The following is a 25564-nucleotide window of genomic DNA, read 5'->3' as shown; positions in this document are numbered from 1 at the left end:
GCAAGCTTTTCATTGAAGGGTGTTAAAGGTGGTTGATGTATCTGCATATGAGTATTCTTGTGATATTATAGAACATAAATTTGTGTACAAATTAGGTTAGGGTACAACCTATGTATTCTTGTTCATAGAAACTTAATTTAGAGCATGGGAGCCATGAGTGTAGCAAGGTGCACCCTGCAAGGTACCTTAATCATATGACTAAACACTAACAGGGTTAGCATAGCCTGGGCCTCATGGGGGCGGCATCAAGGGTACATGTGATGGTAGGGTACCAGACCAGTACCAGCTCCTTGGGCAGATGAGACCTGCAAACCCAATCACATCAACAGCAGTGTATGAAACAGTTGTTGGGAGGTGAGCAGGGAAGGTTTTGGAAAATAATGACATTTTTAACGACTGGTATATGTAATTCGTCCTGCTAACAATTTCAGTAATATTACCTCTTCTGATTTATGTCTCTGTGCTATGTATCCTTTCCGTGTGTTATTTCTAGTATAGTTGATGCTGTCTGTATGTTTCCTCCCAAACAACTTGTTATTGTTGATTATTTTTAATAATATTATTAAAATATTATTAGCCACAGAAAACTAAATAGTTTATATTACCCCCAGTCAATTTATTTTTTCCTCACAAGATCTCAGCTTTTATCTTTTACAAAGAGGATGGACTCTAGCTCTTAGATTCCTAGGGATATACTTAGCTCTAGGTTTCTTGGTCCAAAAGCCATACAAAATTAATGTTCCTGCCTACATTTTAAACTAAATATATTTATTCATACACTGAAATATAAAGAAAGATCATGCAAGAACAAAAAATTTAGCATACTGTTTTAAAGGAAATTCATACATACGGATTGTAGGGGGGAAATATTGAAATATTATCTACTTTAATTTTTATACCATTATCAGTTACTTTTTTACTAAAAAAAACTTTTAAGAAGTAAAAAAGAACTTATTAATTTTTTCCACATTCTGTGTAACTAGGAAATCATAAGAACTTTTAGGAGTGCATATTATTGTAATTAAACTCGTAATATTTTTAGGTACCTAACATTTTTTTTCATTGTTTCTTTTTCTGGTGTAAATATCTCCTTATTTTTTATATTACAATATCCATTTAATGGATATTATAGTTATACCTGGAGAGGGTTTAGGGGATCAACGCCCCCACTGACCAGTCTGTGACCAGGCCTTGTGGTGGATCAGGGTCTGATCAACCAGTCTGTTACTGCTGGTCATACACAAACTGATGTATGAACCACAGCCTGACTGATCAGTTACTGACTTCAGGTTCTTGCCCAGGGCCCTCTTGAAGACAGCCAGGGGTCTATTGGTAATCCCTCTTTCGTATGCTGGGAGGCAGTTGAACAGTCTTGGGACCCTGATACTTACTGTGTTGTCTCTTAGCATACTCGTGGTGCCCCTGCTTTGCTTTTTAAAGGGGGAGATGTTGCATCACCTGCCCAGTCTTTTACTTTCATGGGGAGTGATTTTCGTGTGCAAATTTGGGACGAGTCCCTCTAGGATTTTCCAAGTGTATATTACCATGCATCTTTCTTGCCTGCATTTCAGGGAATACAAATCAAGGGACTTCATCCATAATTTAGGTGCTTTATTGTAACTTCATGTTTTCTGTGGCCCATTTAAAGATTCGGTTGATGTTCACTTGGTGTCTTGCAGTATCATCGATGGATGACACTGTCATGCAAATTTGGGTGTCATTTCTATTTAACAGATTTTATAAGAGAATATTATCGATTTAATGGAAAAATGGTGATTTATTCTTGGAAATTGTTTAGGTGATAAGCAAAATAAGAATATTATTTATGTCAACTCTTAGTCATTAAGTAGGTTTTGCAAAAAATTAAGAAGCTTTGTTTTGATTAAGTAAATTTAATAACATAACCCAATCTATTCTCTTGTACCCAAACCCTAATCTTTTATATCCATTATGTAAGACAACCATAGGTCTTGGAAAAAATTAAGCTTCAAAAATTAACATATATGTTAGTAATTATGGAAAATATAAAATAGGTGCAGCATGTGTAAGCAAGAGGCAGCTGTATTATTGTCTTTTATCAAAGTTGTAGTTCTGTTCAAATCGTTGACCATTAGATAACACAGTAGTTTGTAGAAACAGCATGTAATAAAAAATGAGCATAAATGGAACTGAAGAACATAAGGAAAAAATAAATTACGTTCATTACCCCCCCCCCCCCAAAAAAAAAAAAAAAAAAAATTATAGGTTTTAAAATTGTAAAAGAAAATTTAATGTAATTGTAGATCGATGTAATGTGCATCAATGAAAGATCCTACAACACATCTCTGCTAACAGACTGAAGTACCGTATTGTTTGGCTGTCCTCATTTCAACTGTATGGGAGTTATAAAGGAGAGGTTAGAGTGGTTGGGTATACATGGAAGAGTTAGAATGATTGTAGTGTACGTGGGAGGGGTCAGAGTGGTTGAGGTGCACATGGGAGAGGTGAGGGCAGTTGGGGTGCACATGGGAGGGGTTAGGGTGGTTGGGGTGCACATAGGAAGTGTTAAAGTGGTTGGGCTGAGAGGGTTTGGTGTGAGTGAGAGGGGAAAGAAGGGGAAGGGAATGGAGGACTGGTGAAGACTGAACTGTGGAGGGATGGGGGCAGAAGTTGGAAGCTGGCATTGAGAGGTGGAGGATACTGGGTGGTGGAGGGATGGAAGCAACTAGGTGATGTGATGATGACTGTGTGAGTGGCAGTGTCGGTGGCCTGGTGTGGTGGCAGGTGACTGGGTGGGTGAAAGTGTGATTGCTAGTTTGGGCAGTAATGAGGGTGGTGGGTGGCTACATGACTAGTGTGTGGGCTGTGGAAGCATGGGTATGGCATAAGCATGGGTAATGCATGGGCATGGAGCTGTATGGGTAAGGTATTGGCATGGGAGTGGGCTGTATGGGTGATGCATGGGTGTGGGACTGTATGGGTAAGGCATGGGCATGGGAGTGGGGCTGTATGGGTAAGGCTGTATGGACTCGAACCTGTGAGGAAGTGGTGTGAGTGAAAGCATTGGTAAGAGTGGGTCTGTATGGGCTTGAAGTTGAGGGTGGGTGAGTGACAGTATGGGTAAGGTGTGGATGTGGGGCCATGTGGGCATGAAGCTGTAGGGGAGTAGTGTGGGTGAAAGGTGTGGTTCTCGGTGGCCTGGTGTGGGTGGTGATTGGATGATGGGTGACTGAGTGAGTGTGTATTTGGTGGAATAATTAACCCTGAAGGTTAGCAACCCAAGATAACCCAAGAAAACCAATTATTGGGGTATATTTTCCATAGTTTTATATGTCACTCTTACCCAGTAGGCTTGCTAGGTAAACAGATATAAGGACACATATCCACCATCACCACTTGCTCAAGGATCAAACCCAAATACATGCACTTCAATTGAGTCCAAGGTACCCCAACTGAACCTTGAGCCACAAGTCACCTACAGGTCTGACTCTAACCCTTTCACTGTCGGTGCCATATAGATACGTCTTACGAGCCAGTGTTGGTGACATATTAACCCCCGTAAACGGTCCAAACGTATATGTTTTTTCAACATTTGAAAGTATGTAAAAAAAATAGATCTTCTTTTTGTTTTTTTACATTTGAAAATGTGTAAAAAACTTTGATCTACTTTTTTTTTTTGTTATATTTGAAAATATGTAAAAAAACATAGATCTACTTTTGTAGCACTACACATGTGAACATAGATCTGCTTGGACAGTTTACGGGTTAATACGCCAAAATTCTAGTGGCTTCAAATCTAGGGGGAGAAAGCTGGTACACCTACATGTGAAAGAAAGGGTTTGTGTGGTCAATGTGTGCAGTATTAAAAAAAAAATTGGAGGGCCAGTGATGCATTGTAGGAGACACATTTCAGCAGGCCTTGTTTACCATGCTTTGCAGTATATACAGTGGGCCCCAGAGTTTTGTGATTAATCCACTCCAGAAAGTCTGCCGAAAGTCGAAATTCACGAAACTCAAAACCATTTTCTCCATAAGCAATAATATAAATCCAATTAATCCGTTCCATACACCTTAAAGTGTTAACAAAAAATATTTAGTTTTTAGATTAAACATAGATTTATATACAGAAAAGAATGAGAAATGAAGTATAAGCAATAATATCACACTTACCTTTATTGAAGACTCTTCTTGGTGGTAGGAAGACAGGAGGAAGGGAGAGGATGGAGAAGTACAACTACTGTTTGGAAGGGTAATCCCTTTCCATAAAGACTTCAGGTACCAAGTCCTTATCCAGGGTTACTTACCTTTTTTGCTTTTTAATGCCACTAGGAACAGCTTGAGAATCACTGGACCCCTGTTGCACAAAAAATTGTTGCAGACAGCTCTGTTTCTGGCATTTCTATAAAATTTGCCTCAAATAGGACAAGACATTGTCATTGTACATGTTGCCGACATGGCTTGCAACAGCTTTGTCAGGGTGATGTTCCTCCATAAATGTTTGCACCTCATTCCACTTTGAACAAATGTCCCTAAGTTTTGAAGAAGGCACCTTATTCCATCTCTCTTCCTCCTCCTCTGAAGCAATTTCCAGAGCTGTGGTCTGTTGCTGTTGCAGATGAAGGTCTTGCAGCTCTTCAGTGGTTAGCTCTTGACTGTGGTCCTCCAACTCTTCCAACCCCATAGATTGCACAACTGGCATAGGGTTGTCAGGGTCAACCTCAAACCCTTCAAAATCTTTGTTTTGAGGACACAATCTGACCACATCAACCATCCAACAGACAACCTTCCACAAGCTGTAGCAGTTCTAGGAACATGTCCATTGACTCTATATATGTATATGTATTATAGAACTATAGTAATAAAAACATTTTTTATTTTTGGTTTGTGTAAATAGATTTTGTAACCAATATAATGATAATGTTTGTGCGGTTATTGTGTTGCATACAACGAGTGGATATATATACATTACACATTATATTGGTCTCGCAGGCCACAAAAGTTACTTGAAAAAATAAAATATTAAAAAATAAAAGAAAAAAGTAGAGTAAATTAAAAATAATATTACCAAGTGAGTGGCAGTCGCTGATGTTGTTGTAAACGGTTCACTTTCTGTCAACTTCACACCTCTATATCTCGGTAAGTACGGATGGCAATTTTTTTTTTTAAACACTCCCAAAAATATTCTTAAGATTTTGGCAAGATTTTTTTTTTTTTATTTTTGGACACAGCAACTTCAGGATCAAAGGTCTCGACATTGAAAGGGTTAAATATGACAATAACAATAGAGCATAGCAAAATTTTTGTAATAAAGTTGAAAACCTACAAGTCATCTAAGTTTCTATATGTATCAAGAATGTATATCAATGGTACAGAATACCAACAAGTTGATGAATTAGGCACGTGCAACATCGTATGTTCACTTTGTACATATTTTGCCATCCAGTGGCTTTATCAATACAATACATGCAAATAATCTGAAGACTGTATATATATTTATACAGTCTTCAGTATTGTATTGATAAAGCCATTGGATGGTGAAATGTCTACAAAGTGAAGATACCCAGATGTTGCATATGTATCTAATTCATCATGTATCAAGGTTAATGAAATATATTTAACATACAATCAGTTTTATTATGAAACCTTGGCCCCTTTGAAACTACCCACCATAGACAGGTAGTGCAAAATGTATAAACCAGCTATGTTACAAATGTACAAGCACTGTCAGTCCCACAGAAAAACCCAGCACTGTAAAGGGCTATTAAGAAACATCAGTGAGGACACAGGATGATAATTTTGGGGGGATATTATTACATAATGCATGAAAGATTTGACATCCTTATTTTACTGGTTACAGTACTGCACTATATTTTTTGTAGAGAATTATTTAGGCATTCCTCAGCAATTAATTGATTCTAGATCTAAAAAAATAATGTTGGATACTTCATTATTGATATACCAGGTAACAGTTTACTCTAATGTTTAGTGGTTCTAACCAGCATTTAGGAAAGGCTGTCGACTGTTTCCAAAGAGTAAAAGGGACGAATATATTTTACTCTGTTGGAGACTTAGATCAAGCCCCATTTTAATTTTCCCCCCTCAACACATTAGAAAATGTGACCATGTGGTTGCCTATCCAGTTACTGGCCAGGCTGAAAAATACTGACTCTCACTGATGTGGTAATGAACACTGCATCCATAATGTTAAACCAATGGCTTTGCAGCACCATGCCAATGGTTTTACAGCACTATGTCAATAGCTTCATGGTAATTCTCAGTGGCAATGGTATCATACTGCCATACCAGCAGCTCCAGTGTACCATACATATTATTGTTCAGATTTTTTTAATTTGAAACTTAGTATGTTTAAATGATATACAGACAAGAATAAATTACTAGTAAAATAAAATATAAGTTTGCGATTGGCTTAAAAAAGGACATTTTCCGATTATAATGTGCATGAATATACCCAATTTCTGCGAGACTGGCAGGATTCAGCAGTGCATTCACACATCCACTCAGACTAGACATAACATTCTGAAAGTACATGGTGTCATTTATTTTAACAAAGCATTGAAATTAAAAATAACTGAAAACAGCTGAGGTCCAGCAGCTAGAAGTCTGATAAAAATTAAGTTTTTTTTTTCCTCCATGTAAGATGCTTGTATAATAAATTATTTTCTGCTTTGATAATGGTATTCCTACAACTTATTTTCTTCAAAACATATCACAAACTTCTCATTCTCTTAGAAAAAAAAAGCTTAAGTATTTACTTTTGAACTTAGAAGACAATGAAAGCTGCTAGTGTCTATAAAGACCTGCCATACTGAAAAAAGTACTTTTAAATGAAAACTTTATTTTCTAGAAATGTCACATCTTGTCCATATGGAGACAAAATCATTATATATTCTTGAGAGAAATTTCTAAACATTGTACATTGAATTTTGATAATTACTCTTATATTCTAGAGGCTTAGCTTTTGTGAATTTTTGCTCTGTTAGTCTCATTATACTTCATGTACTGTGTCAATTAATGTTAGGAAACAACACATTTCAATATTGACATTATTTTTATTATACAAAAACATTTCTTAGATATAAGGTGGAATATTCTTCCTAGTTTTAATAAAATATAGTTTTATGATATATGCTACAGTTTTGACTTCTCCATATCACAAACTAGAGAGGCATTATGTTACAGGGAAGAGCAATAAGAGATGGGCCACACAAGTGCCACACATGGCATAATGTGGCACTCCACTTATATGCACAGATTCATTGTTTAAGTAATGAGTAATTAATATTCATTAAAATTATCATACAATTTGCCACATTTACACAAACATTCAGTACATGAATAGTGAATGCCACTAAAAATAAAAATATACATTTATAAATATTATTAGTAATCTATACAAAGTACGAAAATCTAGTACTGTCTGCCTGGCAGACATTTTATATATCCTAATATTGTGAACTTAATAGAACATAAGTTCTATGTTTAATAGAATAAAAAAAAAAAAATGTATATATGCACCTGCTTAACAGCTCTACAATAATGACAACAATCACCTAGTTTTATTGGAGTCAAGGTTGAGCATGTGATGCACCAGTCTTGAAGTGTTAACCACCATCTTACAGACACAATGCTCCTACTCTTCCTCAGAAAATATGTTAGCTAACTGAAACCATTTCTTTTAGATTTTAAATTTCATTGTTTTTAATGCAATGCAAAAAATTACAACTATCTCTGGCATCATAACTCCAGTTCAATATTTCACATTGAAATAAAAGATATTTAATATATGCAATAAAACAGTCTTGTTCCATAACTTTTGAGATGTCACAATTTGTTTGTATATACACAATTCAGAAAAATATTCAAGTTTGAGGCTCACTTAATAAAATCTACAATTGTAATACCTCACATTAATTTAAATAACTGCTATTTGCTCTAAAATATTTTAGAAGGCCATGTTTATAAATTTGATTTGTCATGAAGAAGTTTTTACACATTGATACAGAAATGTTGAGAGTCATATGATTTGCAAATTCCATAAAGAATTTTACTACATAAAACTATATAGAATTGTATAATAATGTACAATGATACAGAAGAGTACTGTACTGGTTATAATTTCTGTTATATACATGGGCACAGATTATAAAAAAAATAAAATATTAACTTTTTTGGTAAATGGGAATTCTCAAAATTTACTCTAGAAAGATAACCATTGTTTTAAAAAGTTACACATCAAATAGTGTAGATATAATGAAGCCAAATCTCAAAAGGAGACACGACCGTGTTTACTAAGAGCTGGGTAAGGGCAGGACAGGTCATAAAATGTTTGGTATTTGTACCAGAAAAGTGTTTATTGAATGGTGATGATGCCTTACTCTTTGAATTATTGGGTAGGCACAGAGCAACAATTTTAAAAATGCAAGAGAATTAAAGCTTAAATTGATTTTTTAATAGTTCTGAATGTGCTTTGATACAAATTTACTTGTAAATGCACTATCATAACCATACTGTAGATCATGGTTGTAGGAACAAAAAAAAGTAGATCACATAGTCAAGGTAGTGAACACGATCCATCAAGGCTTGCTAGATTTAGTAGGACTCACATCCTCTCTCCACAAGTCATCATATATTATAGACTTTATTAAACTTAACAGTTGTATAAAAATGTTTCCTGAATGGAGGCACAGAGGTTGTGTGTTTAAGCCCTACTGGAGGCATCAGTCAACATCCTCACACACTGATACAAATTGTCAGATGTTGTCTGTGATCTGGACCCTAAGGATTGATACACATATACCTAGCAGTCACTCTTTAGTTTGAGACTCAAACAGATCATCCATTATAGCTCTAAGGAACAAATACCAAATACACGTACAAGGTTATCTCCAACCAGGTTGTAAGTTGTGTGTTGCTTGACCAGCAACTCTCAGATGATAGGTGCATGCATCCTCAGGGCTCCAGAAGGTGCTCCAATCTAGAAGTCCTCAATGTCTTCCTCTTGAGAATCCTCATGTCAGAAGTTAGTATCTGGACGGCGTTTGGCATATGTAGCCGAAGAACCATAGGGACCAGACCAGTCAGTACGCCAGGAGTCATAAATGTTGATATTGTAATTGGGATTATATCCTTTCCCTCGGCTCGAAGGTGGCTGCAGAAAAACAAAACAAAAAATAAACAAACATTGCAGTTAAAGTATATCTAATATCTCACACCTAACCCACAAATCGAAGATAAATCTTCAGATGTTTTAATTCTTCCTGGGCCATTATCAAGTTAGAGAAGAAATGAGAGAGTAAACCAAAAGTCAAGTAAGGTGAAGAGGTTAGGAAGCAGCAGAGGTGAAGTGAAGTCAAGTGAGGCCATAGTAAGGTCAACTTATGAATTTCCTAGCCACATGAGAAGTCTTTTCAAATTCTTTAATAATTTCTTATAACAAATATATTCCATCCAGTTTTAAACTAAATGGGACTCACTCTCTCTCGCCTTTCATGTCCACCTCCCTGTAACACTTTCTATTACCATCAGTCACTAGTCTCTGCACAGTGGCATGTACATTCCTTTTTTTCTTACCATGTACAGTGTGTTAAGTTTTTATTTCTCTTTCAATGCATATGCAATCAACAGTTTTTCGAATTTGAACTTTCCATTCCACACAACTCATTCTTCAGTCTTAGCTGTACTTCTAATTTCATACTATGCCTGCACTTAAAGGACCCCAATGGATATAAGTTACTTTGACTTTTTTGGGTAATCCTAGGTTTTCTACGCATATGCTGCTATGTACAATAATCTATGTAACTGTATTTGTGTATACCTGAATAAACGTATTTCAAGTTTATTCTCTATAAGGGTTCGGACATGTAGAGAGAATGGAGCGAAACAGAATGACTTCAAGAGTGTATCAGTCTGTAGTGGAAGGAAGGCGGGGTAGGGGTCGGCCTAGGAAAGGTTGGAGGGAGGGGGTAAAGGAGGTTTTGTGTGCGAGGGGCTTGGACTTCCAGCAGGCATGCGTGAGCGTGTTTGATAGGAGTGAATGGAGACAAATGGTTTTTAATACTTGACGTGCTGTTGGAGTGTGAGCAAAGTAACATTTATGAAGGGATTCAGGGAAACCGGCAGGTCGGACTTGAGTCCTGGAGATGGGAAGTACAGTGCCTGCACTCTGAAGGAGAGGTGTTAATGTTGCAGTTTAAAAACTGTAGTGTAAAGCACCCTTCTGGCAAGACAGTGATGGAGTGAATGATGGTGAAAGTTTTTCTTTTTCGGGCCACCCTGCCTTGGTGGGAATCGGCCAGTGTGATAATAAAAAGAAAAAAAAAAGGGTTACAATGTGGGGTTTACAGGTTTTGGGTATTGTGGGGTTTACATTTTATAAAATACTAATTACAGAGGGGGCCACTAGGACACCTAGCATGGCTAGGCATTTCGGGCAGACTTAGATTAATTCTTAACATTAAATCCTTATAATTTGTGAGTTTAGCAATGTGAATGCTTTTATTTTGGCACAATACAAAGTGTCTATATTGGAGTATCATAGGCAAACTTATGACTAGTTAGGATTTATTATTTTAAGATTAAGATTAGTATTTCTGGGTTTATAGTCAGTGGGTGAGTGAGTGTAATTGTGAACCACCAGGTGGTTATCATGTAGTTAGTTGTTGGGGTGTATCAGGGAGATAAGATGTTTTCTAACTGTAGTTTTGAAAGTGATGAATGTGTCTGCAGTTCTAGAGTTTGCAGGTAGGGTGTTCCATATTTTAGGTCCTTTGAAATACATTAAATTTTTGTAAAGGTTTAGTCGAACACAGGGAATGTCATAGAGATGTTTGTGTCTGGTGTTATGCCTGTGGATTCTGTCACAACTATCAAGAAAGCATTTTAGGTCAAGGTTAATATTGGAATTTAAGGTCCTGTAGATATAGATTGCACAGTAGTAAGTGTAGATGTTCTGAACAGGGAGTAAGTTTAGATCTATGAAGAGTGGGGGGGGGGGGTGTTGCCAGGGATGGGATTTAGTGATTATTCTTACTGCGGCTTTTTGTTGGGTTATTATTGGCTTTAGGTGTGTTGCTGCAGTTGAACCCCCAAGCACAGGTGAGGTATGGATATGTAAGTGAATGGTATAGTGTGAGAACGGCAGTTTGTGGCACGTAGTATTGTATCTTGGAGAGGATCCCCACCGTTTTGGATACTTTTTTTGTTATGTGTTGGATATGGGTGCTGAAATTTAGGTTGTTGTCGAGGTATAGGCCAAGGAATTTGCCCTCATTATGTCTGGCAATTAGAGTGTTGTCGATCTTAATGTTAAGTTGCGCAACACCTGCTCTGCAACCAAACATAATGTAGTAGGTTTTGCCAGTGTTAAGTGTAAGTTTATTGGCTGTCATCCAAGTCGATATTTTGAGCAGCTCCTCGTTAACAATGGTGTTGAGGGTGGCAAGATTAGGGTGGGGGATGACATAAGTCGTGTCGTCAGCAAAGAGAATGGGTTTCAGGTGTTGGGATATGTTTGGAAGATCATTGATGTAAATGAGGAAGAGCAGGGGTCCAAGGACACTTCCCTGCGGAACTCCAGTATCAAGTGGCCGTATTGATGAGGCTGTGTCTTTAATGTTGACATACTGATACCTATTAGAAAGGTAGGATTTAAAATATGCAAGCGCATGGCCTCTTATACCATAGTGGTCAAGTTTGTGGAGTAGGATGCCGTGGTCTACTGTGTCAAATGCTTTTCTTAGGTCAATAAAAATTCCTAGCGGATATTCCTTATTTTCCTTATTTGCCAGTGTTAAGTGTAAGTTTATGTACTTACTCATGCTGAAGAGACCTCCTCTAGCCCTGCTTCTCCAATAAAAATGCCTTGCCTTCTCTGTTTCTAATTTACAAAATCTTAAAAATGCCCAGTGTCAGGTTAATACACTTCACAGCAATCTAGTTCATACTTATTCACTTCCAATGATGCAATAGGTCCCCACAGATGGCAGTAATGTCTTCCTGAAAATTGTTCCTAAATTGATTGATTGGAGCTCAGAACCTATTTTCACACACACACTGTGGAGAAATTTTCTCCAGGAAGGGGGTATCAGCCTCCTTCAGCCACTTTCAGCCCTGAGGGGCCCAGCCCTCTCAGAAGGGGCAAACATCTTGTTTACTGCTACAGCAAGTACAGTGGAACCTCAAATATCGAACTTTCTTTGGTCCAGAAGGCTGTTTGAGTGCCTTTACCAAATGAATTTATTCCCATGAGGAATAATGTAAATTAGGTTAGTCCATTTCAGACCCTCAAAAATACACTTATAAAAGCACTTACAAAAATACACTTACATAATTGGTTGTGTTGGGAGCAGTTCGATTTTTGAGGTTCCACTGTAATTGATCCCAGATGCAATACGAGTATGTGACGTGGTCAAGCGACCACCGCTCCTTGCAAGAGTCCAGTGTTGCAAAGTGTAGTTTAATAAGAGACAGTCCATCTCTTACCTTAGCAGGACAATTAAGGAAAATCCTGCTCCCACTATATTGCCATGGTAAAGATAGTGTACATTGTTGTCTATGCTTAAGACAGCAAGAATCAAGCATTCTGCTTTGCTTCATGGAGGAGTTTGGCAAGGAAGCAAAAAGTACTAGGTCAGCTTTTCCTTTATGTTCTAGGGGCATTGCAGCGGCATAGGATGCTGTGAGGTCAGATTACTTTTGACTCTACTGAGAGAGAGAGAGAGAGAGAGAGAGAGAGAGAGAGAGAGAGACACTGACGTGCCGGGATAACCAACAAAGAACACTTCCTCGCGTTTTGCACAAAAGAAACTCAATAAACACTTAGAGAAGTGTGACCAGTTTCTTTAGTGACATTATGGTGTGAACAATTATTGAGGAACAGTGTAACAACGAGTGTTGCGATCTAACAGAGTGTAGTGCGACATTTTTCAAAGAACACTATTCTTCAATCAAGACATCGGATATCTGGGCATAACTACGGGTCAGATACATGTACCCAGGTAAGTGTATTAACTCGTGATGTACTACTATTGACTGCGCAGTTGAGTATAAAGTTGCGAGTTAGTCACTTATCATAAACCCCGGTGATAAGTGGACCTTTGAGTCCACACAAGTAAGTGTTGTCAGCAATCAGTGTCTGATATATGCTGACATAACACCCCCTGTTGCGAAGTGGATACGACAGCTTCTCAAGACCTCGCCTGCAGGGGCGGCTGTGCAGGCGATGAGCTGTCTTACCAAGCTAGGTTCCCCTTATATTTAATCTTTAACCTTAGCTGGTAAACCATTTCTCAACATATACCCATGTTGTAATCTGAAATGCTTTCTTCTTCAGTATTTTACATTTAGTACTGTCTTCTTCACTTACAATTAAACATTGCTTAATTAGTATTTATTTGTTAATTAAACAGAACAGAGCTACATTACAGTATACAGATGTGTAAGGACAGGTACCACCTGGACTGTCTCAGAGGCAGAGATTTTTTGTTTAGCAAACTGGATACATCAACAGTGTGTTGTTTCTACCCTAATCTGCATAATAGTCACACAGTGGGAACAAAAGTTGTCTCCCTGTTATATTCCATCATGCAAGATGGGTCATATATATAGTGATAAAACCTGTCAGCCTGAGCTGGGAGACTTCAGTAGGGCAATAAGGATATTGTCAAAGTTTAGAAGTTCATTAGTTATGGAAGCTTAAAGTTTTGTTTCAACAGAAATGGAGTTACTATTACTTAGGAATTACCATCTCTTAGGATGGCTTTGGCCATACATAGGAGTGGTGAAATTTATATTAAGATATCTCCATCATCCCAGAGCGAGGACAACAGAAAGTATATACAGGAGGAGATAGAGGAGAAATAGGGAATAAGGAGGGATAGAATTTTGGATAATCTAATATATTTAGCCACATACACACATATATTAACGAAATCATTAAATGTTAAAAATTAAATAGTGGCATTAGCTTTGCAGCACCCAGCTCGAACAACATGAAATAAACTACTTCATTTGCAATAAGCAACAAAGGGAAAGGAGAGCTGGTGGGTAGGAGAGAGAAGTGTTGGTTAAAGAGAGCAGCGAACTCCCACTGTTTTGCCCCTCATGTTGACATGTTCAATACATAGGCAGCAGGAGGGAGGCAATGTAAGTGGAGATGCTTCCTCAACCACCACACCATCACCCACAGATTATCTCACTCTAACACTGCCCAAAAAGCAAATATATTTTTTTTTATCTACAGTTCTTGACCACCACAAAAATTAAAAAAAAAAAAATTATATCTGCATTTCTTGACCGCCACATTTTATTTATATGACTGCTTAACATAGAGTGGAAGAGGCCTTGCCTGGTTGACCTACCAGGACAGTCTCCTTCTACCACACTCAGAGATTCAGTCAGCCTTCTGTCACCAGACTAGTTGGATACTGAGTTGTGCCCTTATTTCCATTAAAGAAACACATGTGAACACTCAATAGTTAATTTATCTTGTGTTGGATTTATTCTCTGACATGTTGAGTCTGCACACTGTCTCATGTGGACACTTTCTGAGCATTGGTTGTGTCTACAATATATCTTCAGGCATCCTTAGCTCCTTGACTATGAAGGATGTTGAGCTACTGCTTGGTCTATCCATAAAATACAGGCGCATGTATACATAAACCAATTGACTGTGTGGACTTAGTTTCTGTTTGCTGGTTGGGTCTACATGCTGTTATGTCTGGGTCTCAGGTCTGGGTGAGGGTTGTCTGCGCTCATTGACTTGTGTGGACTGTAGTTTGTGTAAAGCGAGATGTGCACCTTTATTCCTGTGTGAAACTAATACTTTTATAACTATTACCTTAGCTTAGAGGAACAGGATATATTTTGTTATGAGAGTTAATGTACTCATGTTTATGTACTCTTGCTTATGCAAGATATGTTCTACCTTGTGATCACCCACATTATTTTACCTGCCTGGATACTGGGGATTAACTTGGTGCTGTCACCTTAAGACTCACCCTTCATGTCAATCATAATTGGCTTTCATGGAACACTGTATGCTAGTGGTTCTCATGTAGACTGTATGCTATTGTCTTTGTTAATAAATGATAGAAAGTATTTATATTTCTTTACTTTATTATTTCCCTAGACTGGCATTTAACCCTTTGACTGTCACAAGCCCATTTCTGAAACTGTCGTTCTATGTTGCAAAATATTTGAAAAAAAAAAATTATTTTCCTTATGAAATGATAGAGAATCTTTTCTGATGCTAATGACACCAAAAGTACGAAATTTGATGGAAAACTTAAAGAATTACGCTCTCACAAAGTTAGCGATCTCGGCAATGTATACGCATTAGCGATTTTGCCGACTTTGAGCCCTATTTTCGGCCAATTTCATTGTTTCCAGTCAACCAAACTCGGCTATTTCTTCAGAACTCCATTTGTTCTATCAAATGAATACAAGAAACCACCCAATTACCGATTTCAACTACCCATTAAGCCTTTCAATGTCCACAGGCCCTCTCAGAGACTTGTTCTCAGGGTCCCCCAAATATCAGAAAAAAAAAAATTATTTTTTCTTATGAAAAGATAGAGAATCTTTTCCTGATCATAATGACGCCAAAAGTATGAAATTTGATGGAAAACTTAGGGAATTATGCTTTTGCGAAGTTAGTGGTCTCGACGATGTTTACGCATCAGCGATTTTGCCCACTTTGAGCCCTATTTTTGGCCAATTCCAATGTACTAGTCGACAAAGATCATAACTATTTCGCTAGAACTCCATTTTTTCTATCGAATGAGTACAAGAAACCACCAATTTACCGATTTCAACTATCCAATACAGTGGTCAGAATTTAGCAATTTAGCCAATTTCACACAAATTTCAAAATATGCCAATTTCCAAATAGGGTCCAGAATAAACAAGAAAGACATTCCTGGCACTAAAATAACATTTCCTCTGTTCATTAGTCACGTCCCTAGGCCCCTCTTACATTTCTTTTGCTTTCCACTTTGAATTTTTATTTTTACAAAAAATAGAAGATTTACTGTTACGAAGACTATTGCATTAGTGTAGAAATGGTATAAATAATGTCGGCGCACTTGCGAAAGAATATTAGACTCACCGGTTGACGTGTATTGGACGCTTAGCATGATTTGTTTACTTTTGAACTTTGGTAAAAATCAAACATTTCTGCTACTTTGAGCTCAATTTCAAGTACTTTTCATTGTAAAACCAGTCAAAATCATCCCAATTTCTGTAATATGTCTTCCATTCTATACAATGAGACCAGGAAAACTAGAATACAACAATAAATACCATACGAAAATACAGTGCAAAGTCTCTGTTTTAATCCAAAAACACGGTCGAAGTTTTTTTTTCTCATTACGCACTGTGTGCTGCAGGATTTTTTTTATACTGCGCACACTGACCACATAGATGCATTCTTTCATATGTAGGCCTACCAGCTTTCTCTCACTAGATTTGAAGGCGCTAGAATTTATGAGTACTAGTACGTCATGGACCCTGGTGCGTAAGCCGTACTAGTATGGCCAAAACCCTGAAAGGGTTAAAGTGGTCAGACATTGGCAATTTGGCCAATTTCACGCAAATTAAATAAGATGCCAATTTCAAAATAGAGTCCAGAATAAACAATGCAGACATTCCTGGCACTAAAATAACATTTTCTCTGATCATTAGTCATGTCTCCAGGCCCCTCTTGTATTACTCTTGCTTTCTGTTTTGATATTTTATTCACACACAAAAAATAGAAGATGTACTGTTATAAGAACATAAGAAAGAAGGAACACTGCAACAGGTCTACTGACCCATGTGGAGCAGGTCCATGTCACCCCCACTCCCTGGATTAGCCCAATGACCCACCCAGTCTGGTCACCTCCACTCAAGGAAGGAGCACGTCACCAGACCCAGCAGCACAAGCTAGTCGGGTCCAACTCTCACCCACTCTCACACACTCATGTATTTATCTAACCTATTTTTAAAACTACACAACGTTTTAGCCTCAATAACTGTACTCGGGAGTTTGTTCCACTCATCCACAACTCTATTACCAAACCAGTGCTTTCCTATATCCTTCCTGAATCTGAACTTTTCCAACTTGAAACCATTGCTGCGAGTCCTGTCTTGGCTGGAAATTTTCAGCAAGCTATTTACATCCCCTTATGCAGACTAATGCATTAAAATGGTATAAATAATATCAGTGCACTTGTGAAAGATATCAGACTCACCATTTGACATGTATTGGACACATGACATGATTTGTTTAGTTTTCAACATTTCCGCTACTTTGAGCTGAATTTCAAGGTCGTTTTCATCAGGAAACTATTCATAATCATCTCTACTTCTGTAATATGTTTTCCATTCTATCAAATGAGACCAAGAAAATGAGAATACAACCATAATACTATATGAAAATTCACCTCAAAGTCACCATTTTAATCCAAAAACAGTTTTTTTTTTCTCATGCACTGCAGCTGCAGGATCTTTTTATACAGCACATACTGACCACACAGACCCATTCTTTCACATGTGGGCCTACCAGCTTTCTCCCGCTTGATTTGAAGCCGCTAGAATTTTTGAGTATATATACATCCGAAACATTGGCTTATAAGACATATGTATACGGCCGAACAAGTCAAAGGGTTAAAGAGTGAGCTTTCATTCTCAGTCTTGCTAGAATAGTAATTAGTAAAGTAATGCATGTATAAAATATAGAGTTACATTATTTGAGAAGAGAAAAGGCCACTTAAATTAAACAGGCAGTTTTTATGTAAATTTTTGAAGAATATCAATGGTCAGTGGAAGTCAATATTTTTATCCAACTTATTTTATTGTTTAAAATATAAATCAGGTCATACCTTCATTGCTCTTCTGTCAATGACTTTCTCATTCCATATAGCATCCATGTCATACAGTCCATCCATGGCATAATTGTCAACACCAGCCAAGTGAGCCTTATTTAGCTCATTGAGCATTTCTGCAGTAAGAGGAACATCATGACGCTTCTTGACACGAGCACGATTCACCAGCTGAAACATTATGATGAAATTACAATCTTATAAAGTGCAAACATGGTGCATGTATGAAAGCTAAGTGTAGAAGATAAATTATATTTTTAAAGAGATGCCAATAGTTAATGTACAGGTAAGATGTAGAAGATAATTGAACTAGTATTTAAGAGAAAAAGAAAGGTTTGGATGAAATTAGAATAGAGTAAAATAAAGCAAGCAACACAGAAAGATTATTTGATAATAAAACCCACAGGACAGTCGTTGAGCATCTCCTCAGTCAGTGGAACGTTCTTCGGCTTGATAACGTTGCAACACGTACGATTCACATACTGGCGAAGAACATGCAAAAGAAGAGCACAAGTTAAAGTCTTGTGCATGGAGAATGTGAAATTTTTGTCCCATGCAAGAGATAATGAACAACATTCAAGGAGTTTTAATTTAATGGTGATGTATATTAGGTTAAGAACACTGGAGAGGACTATCATAGCCAACTGGAAAAAAAAAGAGGAAGTTCTGACTAATTATGTTACAGGTATGAATAAAGAAAACAAGAAATTTATATATCCCATGCAGAGAAATAAAATCATAATTGTGTGCAAGACAACACTGATCTACAACTATATAAGTATTTCAAAGCAATGTGTCGTGCATTACTATAAGAGAGAAAAACCCATTATTACCTTCCTTTGCTTAGGTGAAAATTAATATGTAAGTTAAGCAACAATATTGAAATCCATAGAGCAAATGTGAAGATAATGAATCAGAGTTTTAAAATACATTACTGGCTTCTATATTACTTCTGTATAATTAAAATTTACGGTCCTTGTGTAGAATCTACTTAAGGCAAGCAACTGATGACTTTCATTTTACAAAGTGATACACAGTTAACGGCAGTGCTTACAACACAAAGCCAATAGGATTGAGCTGAGAGGGTATCAGAACCCTTGAAACTTATCATGGTCACAGTTATATCAAGTAAATTTGACTGCACTGGCTCTTGCATATACAAAAGATATCTCAAAATTTTGCTACTATATTAAAGCTTATAAAAAAACTGTGAGGGAATATGTACTCACCACAGTAATTCCAAATATGAGTATGAAAAGTAGGGATGCAAGTCCAATGACAATGACAGCAATGAGCCATTGTGGGATCAAGTAATCATCTTGTTCTTCATGGAGGATGCGAGCTCGTTCATGCATCACTGAAAATAAAAAGTTATAAGAACCAAGTTCAGCAGAAATACATTAATATCAAATGCAGAGTGAAGAGAATAACTGGATCTTGAGTGCTAAAGGGGCACATTTAATTTCAGTTAATGTAAGAATTTTATTCCTCTTCTGCAGGTTTTGTCTGTAAATGACTTCTATAAAGTAGGGCCCTAACTTTCAGGTTACTTGGGTATGATCTTATTTATGTATAAGTTATTGTTCTACACTTACAACATTGGCACTTTGAGATCAGTTAATTACAACCACTGATCTTCTGTTACAGTCCTTGAAAATATTCAAAAAGAAATTATTTTACATAAATACCCAGTGCCTTTTTTATCATTTTTTTACCAAATGCAATAAATAATACTTTATGTTTATGTTATGCATGTATAGAGAGTTAACAGTTGTTTTGTGGAGAATGGTTCAGAACTACAGTTAATTACATTATTTGGTTTGGTCTGTGGTAGCCATCTAGCTACTCCATACTGAACATGTTCAGTGTGTGAGGCACAGAATGTTGCACCACAGCCTCCCTCTCACAGTTGCACTCAACACTTACTTCACACACCGCATACCCACTACCCCATTCCTCCTGCTCTCTCTCCCCCTTTCTCTCCCTCCCTTTCTCTTTCTCCCTTTTTTCCCTCCCTTTCTCCTCCTTTCTCTTTTCCTCCTTTTCCCTCTCTCAGGGTAGGGGAAGGAGGTTAGTCATAGTTGTCAATATGAAGGGTAGTGTTTAAGTACGTACGTATATGATATTATAGAGTTGAGAGATGTGTTTTTTTCAGTGTGAAGTTGGTAATTATAGTATATCTTACTAACAACAATGTTACATGGGTGGAGCAGCCACCTTCCTTATGGACACAACAATAGGCATAATACTGCCAATGAAAAACAGTCTTCCAGAGGATAGGCTACCGTTTAACTTGAGAATAATTTATTCACTTATGTTAGTTTCTTTAGACTTTTATGAATAGAAGTGCCAAAAAAAATGTGTGAAATGTATGATCTTGGATTGTCAAATACAGGAAACACTTATGTAGTTTCAGGGTACAGTAGGTGACCATCATTAAAATACATGTACATCTTACAAGAAGTTAAACTTGCTATTTCATTCATGTTAAATTGGAAAAACATTAAGGTTTATACGCCAAAAAAACGTGTATTATTTAAAAATTCTCTATTGCTAAAACCAAAACAAAAGATTTTGATACATCCAAAATGAAAAAAATTATATTAGCCATATAATACTCACAAAACAATGTCACTGTAGCAGCATAATGAAGAAATAATGAATATGTTTATCAATATTAGAACCATTCACATACATACAGTAGAGTAACAGTTAAAACTAAGTTAAAATTCACTAATGTTCACGTAGAACACATGAAGTTTTTAAAGATCCTCATATAAATAGCACTGTAGAGGTAGCTTTTATATTTTCAGACAATTACTGTAAATGCACTCCAAATAAGTTTTAACAATTAAAAAAACTGCTTGTAAAATCTGAAATACAGTAGTTAGTTTAATACCTTTATTATGCACCTCATACCCATCCTGTGGGTGGTAGCTGCTGTATAGTCCTTGTGGCTTAGCGCTTCTTTTTTGATTATAATAATAATGTGGGTGGTAGTCAAAAGATTACAGAGGTACATAATGGGTCCAGGGACTGGACCCCAAAGTTATGATAGTTGAACCAGTTACAAAGGTAATGAACTCCAGGTACATCTGGTCACAATCATGGCAAGTTACAAAGGTAATGAACCATCTACACTCCCATACATGGTTACAATCATGAACAGATTACAAAGTAATGAGCCACTGAAATACAGTACATAACAATATGTACCCAAAATTGCTATAAATGCATAGAACTAATTGAATGCTCAAAAATTACATCCCAACTTTAACTGCATTAAAGAGATTATGCACCCACTGTATCCATGAGGAACACAATGTGAAATTTAAGAGAGGGAGCTTATATTTCAATGCAGCTCAGAAACCTTGCTTGAAGATAATATAATACTATACAAGAGTCACTCATCTGAAATCAACTGTAGGTAATAGACATTAAGATAAACAGTATCATTCGTAGCCCATGGTTATTGAATTCATGTACAGTACGTATTCTTATTCTCACAGACTTGTAATCATAATTTAGTGTTATATATATCATATATGTTACACCCTAATTGTATACATAATATACTCTACTCCACTTTATGAAAATAGTTTGTTTATAGTCTTAGTTAACAATGGAGGGTTATGTTCCTGAAAACTAATGTTTTACATCAAATTGTATTACCTGGACTGAAGAACAATTATAAGAGATGGTGAAGAAACAGGAAGTAACAATCTACTTCATAATTACAGTTTACTTCTTTATACTTCATTCAAAGTTAATTTATCATAACTTTGTACTTCTGTCCATTGTCTCTCTTCACAACTGATTTTGTTATAATCATTTCAGAAGTTAATTACTTTATATTATTCCTCAATCAGTTTCTCATATAACCAGTGCTCAATTGCTGATGATTCTACCTCATCCTTCTTCCCCATACATACCCTACTTCAAAGTTCATGAATGACCCTGGTTTAAATTTCCTGTCTTATCACAGTGATAATCAGTATTCTTCTGGCCATAATGGCTTCATTACTCAGCAACCCAATCAAAAACTGTTCTCGGTAAAACCAAAAATATGTCAATACAGTGGAACCTCAGCTTACGAGTGCCCCACCATGCAAGTTTGTTTCTGGATACGAGCAAGAATTCAGGATGCGAGCTCTCCCCTCAAACAACTTTTTTTTAGACCTCCAGATCTTACAAAAATAGAAGTGAATATATAATTGTAGTTCATTGTCGTGTTGTATTATGTAGGTTTTACTTCTTAAGACTATAACTGCACCAGAAATAATAGCATTTCTTACCTTAAATTGTGGGTGCTGGTTTTTGTTGATTGTGAAGAGAGTGGAGAGTTATGCTGTGGCCCTACTGGACTGAGGTGGATGGTAGAGGTATTTGTACTGAAGTCGATGGTTGTACTGGAGTGTGCATAAATTCTGTAATGGATTTCTGTTCCATTTTACCCTGCAGTACATTATACAACTGACAGTAAGGCATCAGCTGCTCTAGACACTGTTTCAGGGTCAGCCAGTCAGTTAAGTTGGTAAGTCAGTTGGTCAAGTCAGTAAGTCAGTCAGTTAAATCATTTAGTCAGTAAGTCAATCAGTCAAGTCAGTAAAGTCAGTCAAGTGAGTTAATCAGATATGGTAATTAAAAGATCAAAACAATCACAAGCTGCAGCTAGCTTGTAGGAGAGAAGTGGAACTGAACGCAAATTATTCATGAAAGCTGGGATGGTGGTGGCTGTCGGGGGATGGCAGGAGGTCTCTCCCGCTCACCCACAACAAGGCGGCTGCTTGAGGTAGGGAATGGCCGCCACCACTTGTCACATAATGACATAGTATTTTATTCATTCTAAGGCTCTAGTGGCCTGGTGGTTAAAAGCTCTCGCTTCACACAGCGAGGGTCTGGGTTCGATTCCCAGCCAGAGTAGAAACATCGAAGTCTTTCTTTACACCGGTTGTCCGTGTTCACCCTTCAGTAAAATGGGTACCTTGGAGTTAGTTGACTGGTGTGAGTTGCATCCTGGGACAAAACTGACCTAATTTGCCCGAAATGCTCTGCATAACTAGTGGCTTTCTATATAGTAGTACGTATGTCATTGATGCCAGCTATGCCTGTATACCTTGTACATGTACTTGTAGTAAATAAAGATATTATGTATTATATTATTATATACATATCAGGTTTCTATGTTACAGTATGTATTTATATTGTTTATTATGTCACATTAGATGAATTGTGATAGATAAATAAGCCGTAGAGTTGATGTTAGTGAAATACTGAAGTATTTTTTCATGCCTCCTGAGAGCCGGAATGGATCTGCCCGAAATGCCTAGCCATGCTAAGCGTTCTAGTGGTACACTCTGTAATCACAATTTTACTACATGTAAACCACACAATAACCAAATTTCTGTAAACTCAGCATTGTAATGCTTATAGAGAATAAACTTTGAATTTGAATTTGATTAATTGCATTTCAATTAATTTAAATAAGGAAGACTGCCTCAGCATACAAGCAAATCAAGATACGAGCAAGGTCACGGAATGGATTAAACTCGTAGTAGAGGTTCCAATGTATTTAATTTCAATGTTAGATCCCTGCGTAAACATTATGGATACCTCATATTTACTGCTCCATAACCTATGTCTAGTTTTATATAGTCTATAAGCGTTAGGATTATTTTTTTTTATTAACACATCGGCCGATTCCCACCAAGGCAGGGTGGCCCTAAAAAGAAAAACTTTAATCATCATTCACTCCCTCACTGTCTTGCCAGAGGGGTGATTTACACTACAGTTATAAAACTGCAACATTATCAACCCCCCCCCCCTTTCAGAGTGTTGGCACTGTACTTCCCATCTCCAGGACTCAAGTCCGGCCTGCTGGTTTCCCTGAATCCCTTCATAAATGTTACTTGGCTCACACTCCAACAACATGTCAAGTATTAAAAACCATTTGTCTCCATTCACTCCTATCAAATACGCTTACACATGCTTGCTTTATAAGTCTGCCCGAAATGCTCATGCATGCTAGTGGCTTTCTTTTTGCTTAAGAGTACTTTATTACATGTATACTACAATTTATATACTACACAAAGAAAAAAATTTTGAATTTTGATTTTTTTTTCATAGCACTCCTAGACTCTAACCATTTCACTGTTTCAACTCCTGAAATTAAAAGTGTGGACTGTATCGTGATTTTTCATATTTTTTCACAATTTTTCTTCTGAAACAGTATTAAATGTTTTTCTAAAGGTAATGACACAAAAAATGCCAAAATTGACGGCTAATTTATGGAATTACATGGATGCAAAGTTAGCTATCTGGGTACAAATTACAAATTGTCAATTTTGTTTAATTTGAGTCTTGTTTTAAATGAATTCCATTGCTCAATTCAACAAAATTTCTTGCTATTTTGTTAGCATGCCTGCCATTCTATCGACTGAGTGGAAGAAAGTGCTCATTCAGCTCTCAAAATATTTTATAAATTGCCCAAAAGTCAGTAATTTGGCCAATTTTACACAAAATTAAAAAAAATCCAATTTTAAAACAGAATTCAGAATATAGTAAGCATTCCAGTCACTAAAGCAACATTTACTCTGCCCACTAGTCACATCTCCAGGTAGGTAAGTAGGTAAGTGCATGAGTGAGACCAAAATAATGTCTGCATAAATAACTCATTATAATTGTGACCGGATACAAACATGTAAATAGTTCATTATTATTGTAACTTGTTCAGCTAACAAAACTTTGTGGCCCAGTCTCTGGACCCATTATGTACCTCTGTAATCTTTTGACTACTGCCCATGGAATGGGTATGGGATGCATAATAAAGATAATACATAATATCTAGTGTAAACATGTTACCAGGAATTTTAGATGCATTCGATAATGAAGAAATGCTGTTTACACATATCGCATGAGGTCAGGATGGTTTAGGCCATACCAGTAACTGAAGCAGATCTATCAAAAACCTATAAAACAAACCAAAAGGTATAAATGAGCCCCTACCCTTTGTCTGAAAAGCCACCAAACATTTAACAATTCTACTACTTTGAGCTATGTTTCAAGCTACTTTCAGTCCTGAAATGTACCTAAATCATTTCTACTTCACTAGTTTGTATTAGTTCAGTCATTTAAACCATATTGATATATGATATAAAAATACCAGCATGTAGCCAAAATGAAATATTTTTTCTTATACCATAGTTTTCTTTTAAGTGAAGCTTATTTTATATGCATAAGTATGTATGCTTGAATAGTAATTTTCAATACTGATTAACACTATGCTAAAGTTTGAAATAATCATATTTTTTAATCAGTTGTTCTGCAAATGCTAAATATCCTATAAATATATCTTACATTCATTTACTACCAATGCAAGCCTAACTAAAGGAAAAATGACATAATAATAAAGTTCAATTCAACAAACATGTGCAAAAGTGATTGCATTCCCTGGCCTCATCTTTGTCACCTGTCCTCTAATCCTAGTTGTGGCCTTGTATATTGGACAAGCTTTTCATTATATGCACATCCTATAAATCATGTAATAAGTATGTCTATCACGTGGGTGGCCTGGTGGCTAAAGCTCCCGCTTCACACACGGAGGGCCCGGGTTCGATTCCCGGCGGGTGGAAACATTTCGACACGTTTCCTTACACCTGTTGTCCTGTTCACCTAGCAGCAAATAGGTACCTGGGTGTTAGTCGACT

The 25564-nt window shown here is 36.8% G+C and overlaps 1 protein-coding gene across 2 annotated transcripts in view; it reads right to left on the bottom strand.

The window, feature by feature from the left end:
• Positions 1 to 5592: 5592 nt before the first annotated feature.
• The window catches only part of LOC128700126 (mucin-2-like), a 241513-nt gene continuing 221541 nt past the window's right edge, over positions 5593 to 25564 (bottom strand). Inside the window, exons 8-11 of one of the 2 annotated variants that reach the window (XM_053793078.2) lie at positions 19088 to 19215; positions 18263 to 18340; positions 17859 to 18029; positions 5593 to 9148 (exon numbers count right to left, since the gene is read on the bottom strand). In XM_053793078.2, the coding sequence (XP_053649053.2) occupies positions 9014 to 9148; positions 17859 to 18029; positions 18263 to 18340; positions 19088 to 19215 (512 nt within the window). In that variant the 3' untranslated portion in view covers positions 5593 to 9013. The remainder of the gene's footprint in view (positions 9149 to 17858; positions 18030 to 18262; positions 18341 to 19087; positions 19216 to 25564) is intronic. The other variant, XM_070100813.1, reaches the window with a different exon arrangement.

This window comes from Cherax quadricarinatus, chromosome 74 (assembly GCF_038502225.1).
Source record: "Cherax quadricarinatus isolate ZL_2023a chromosome 74, ASM3850222v1, whole genome shotgun sequence".
NCBI lineage: Eukaryota > Metazoa > Arthropoda > Malacostraca > Decapoda > Parastacidae > Cherax > Cherax quadricarinatus.
Note: the sequence above shows the minus strand (reverse complement) of the source record. Positions and strands in the feature narration are given on the sequence as shown.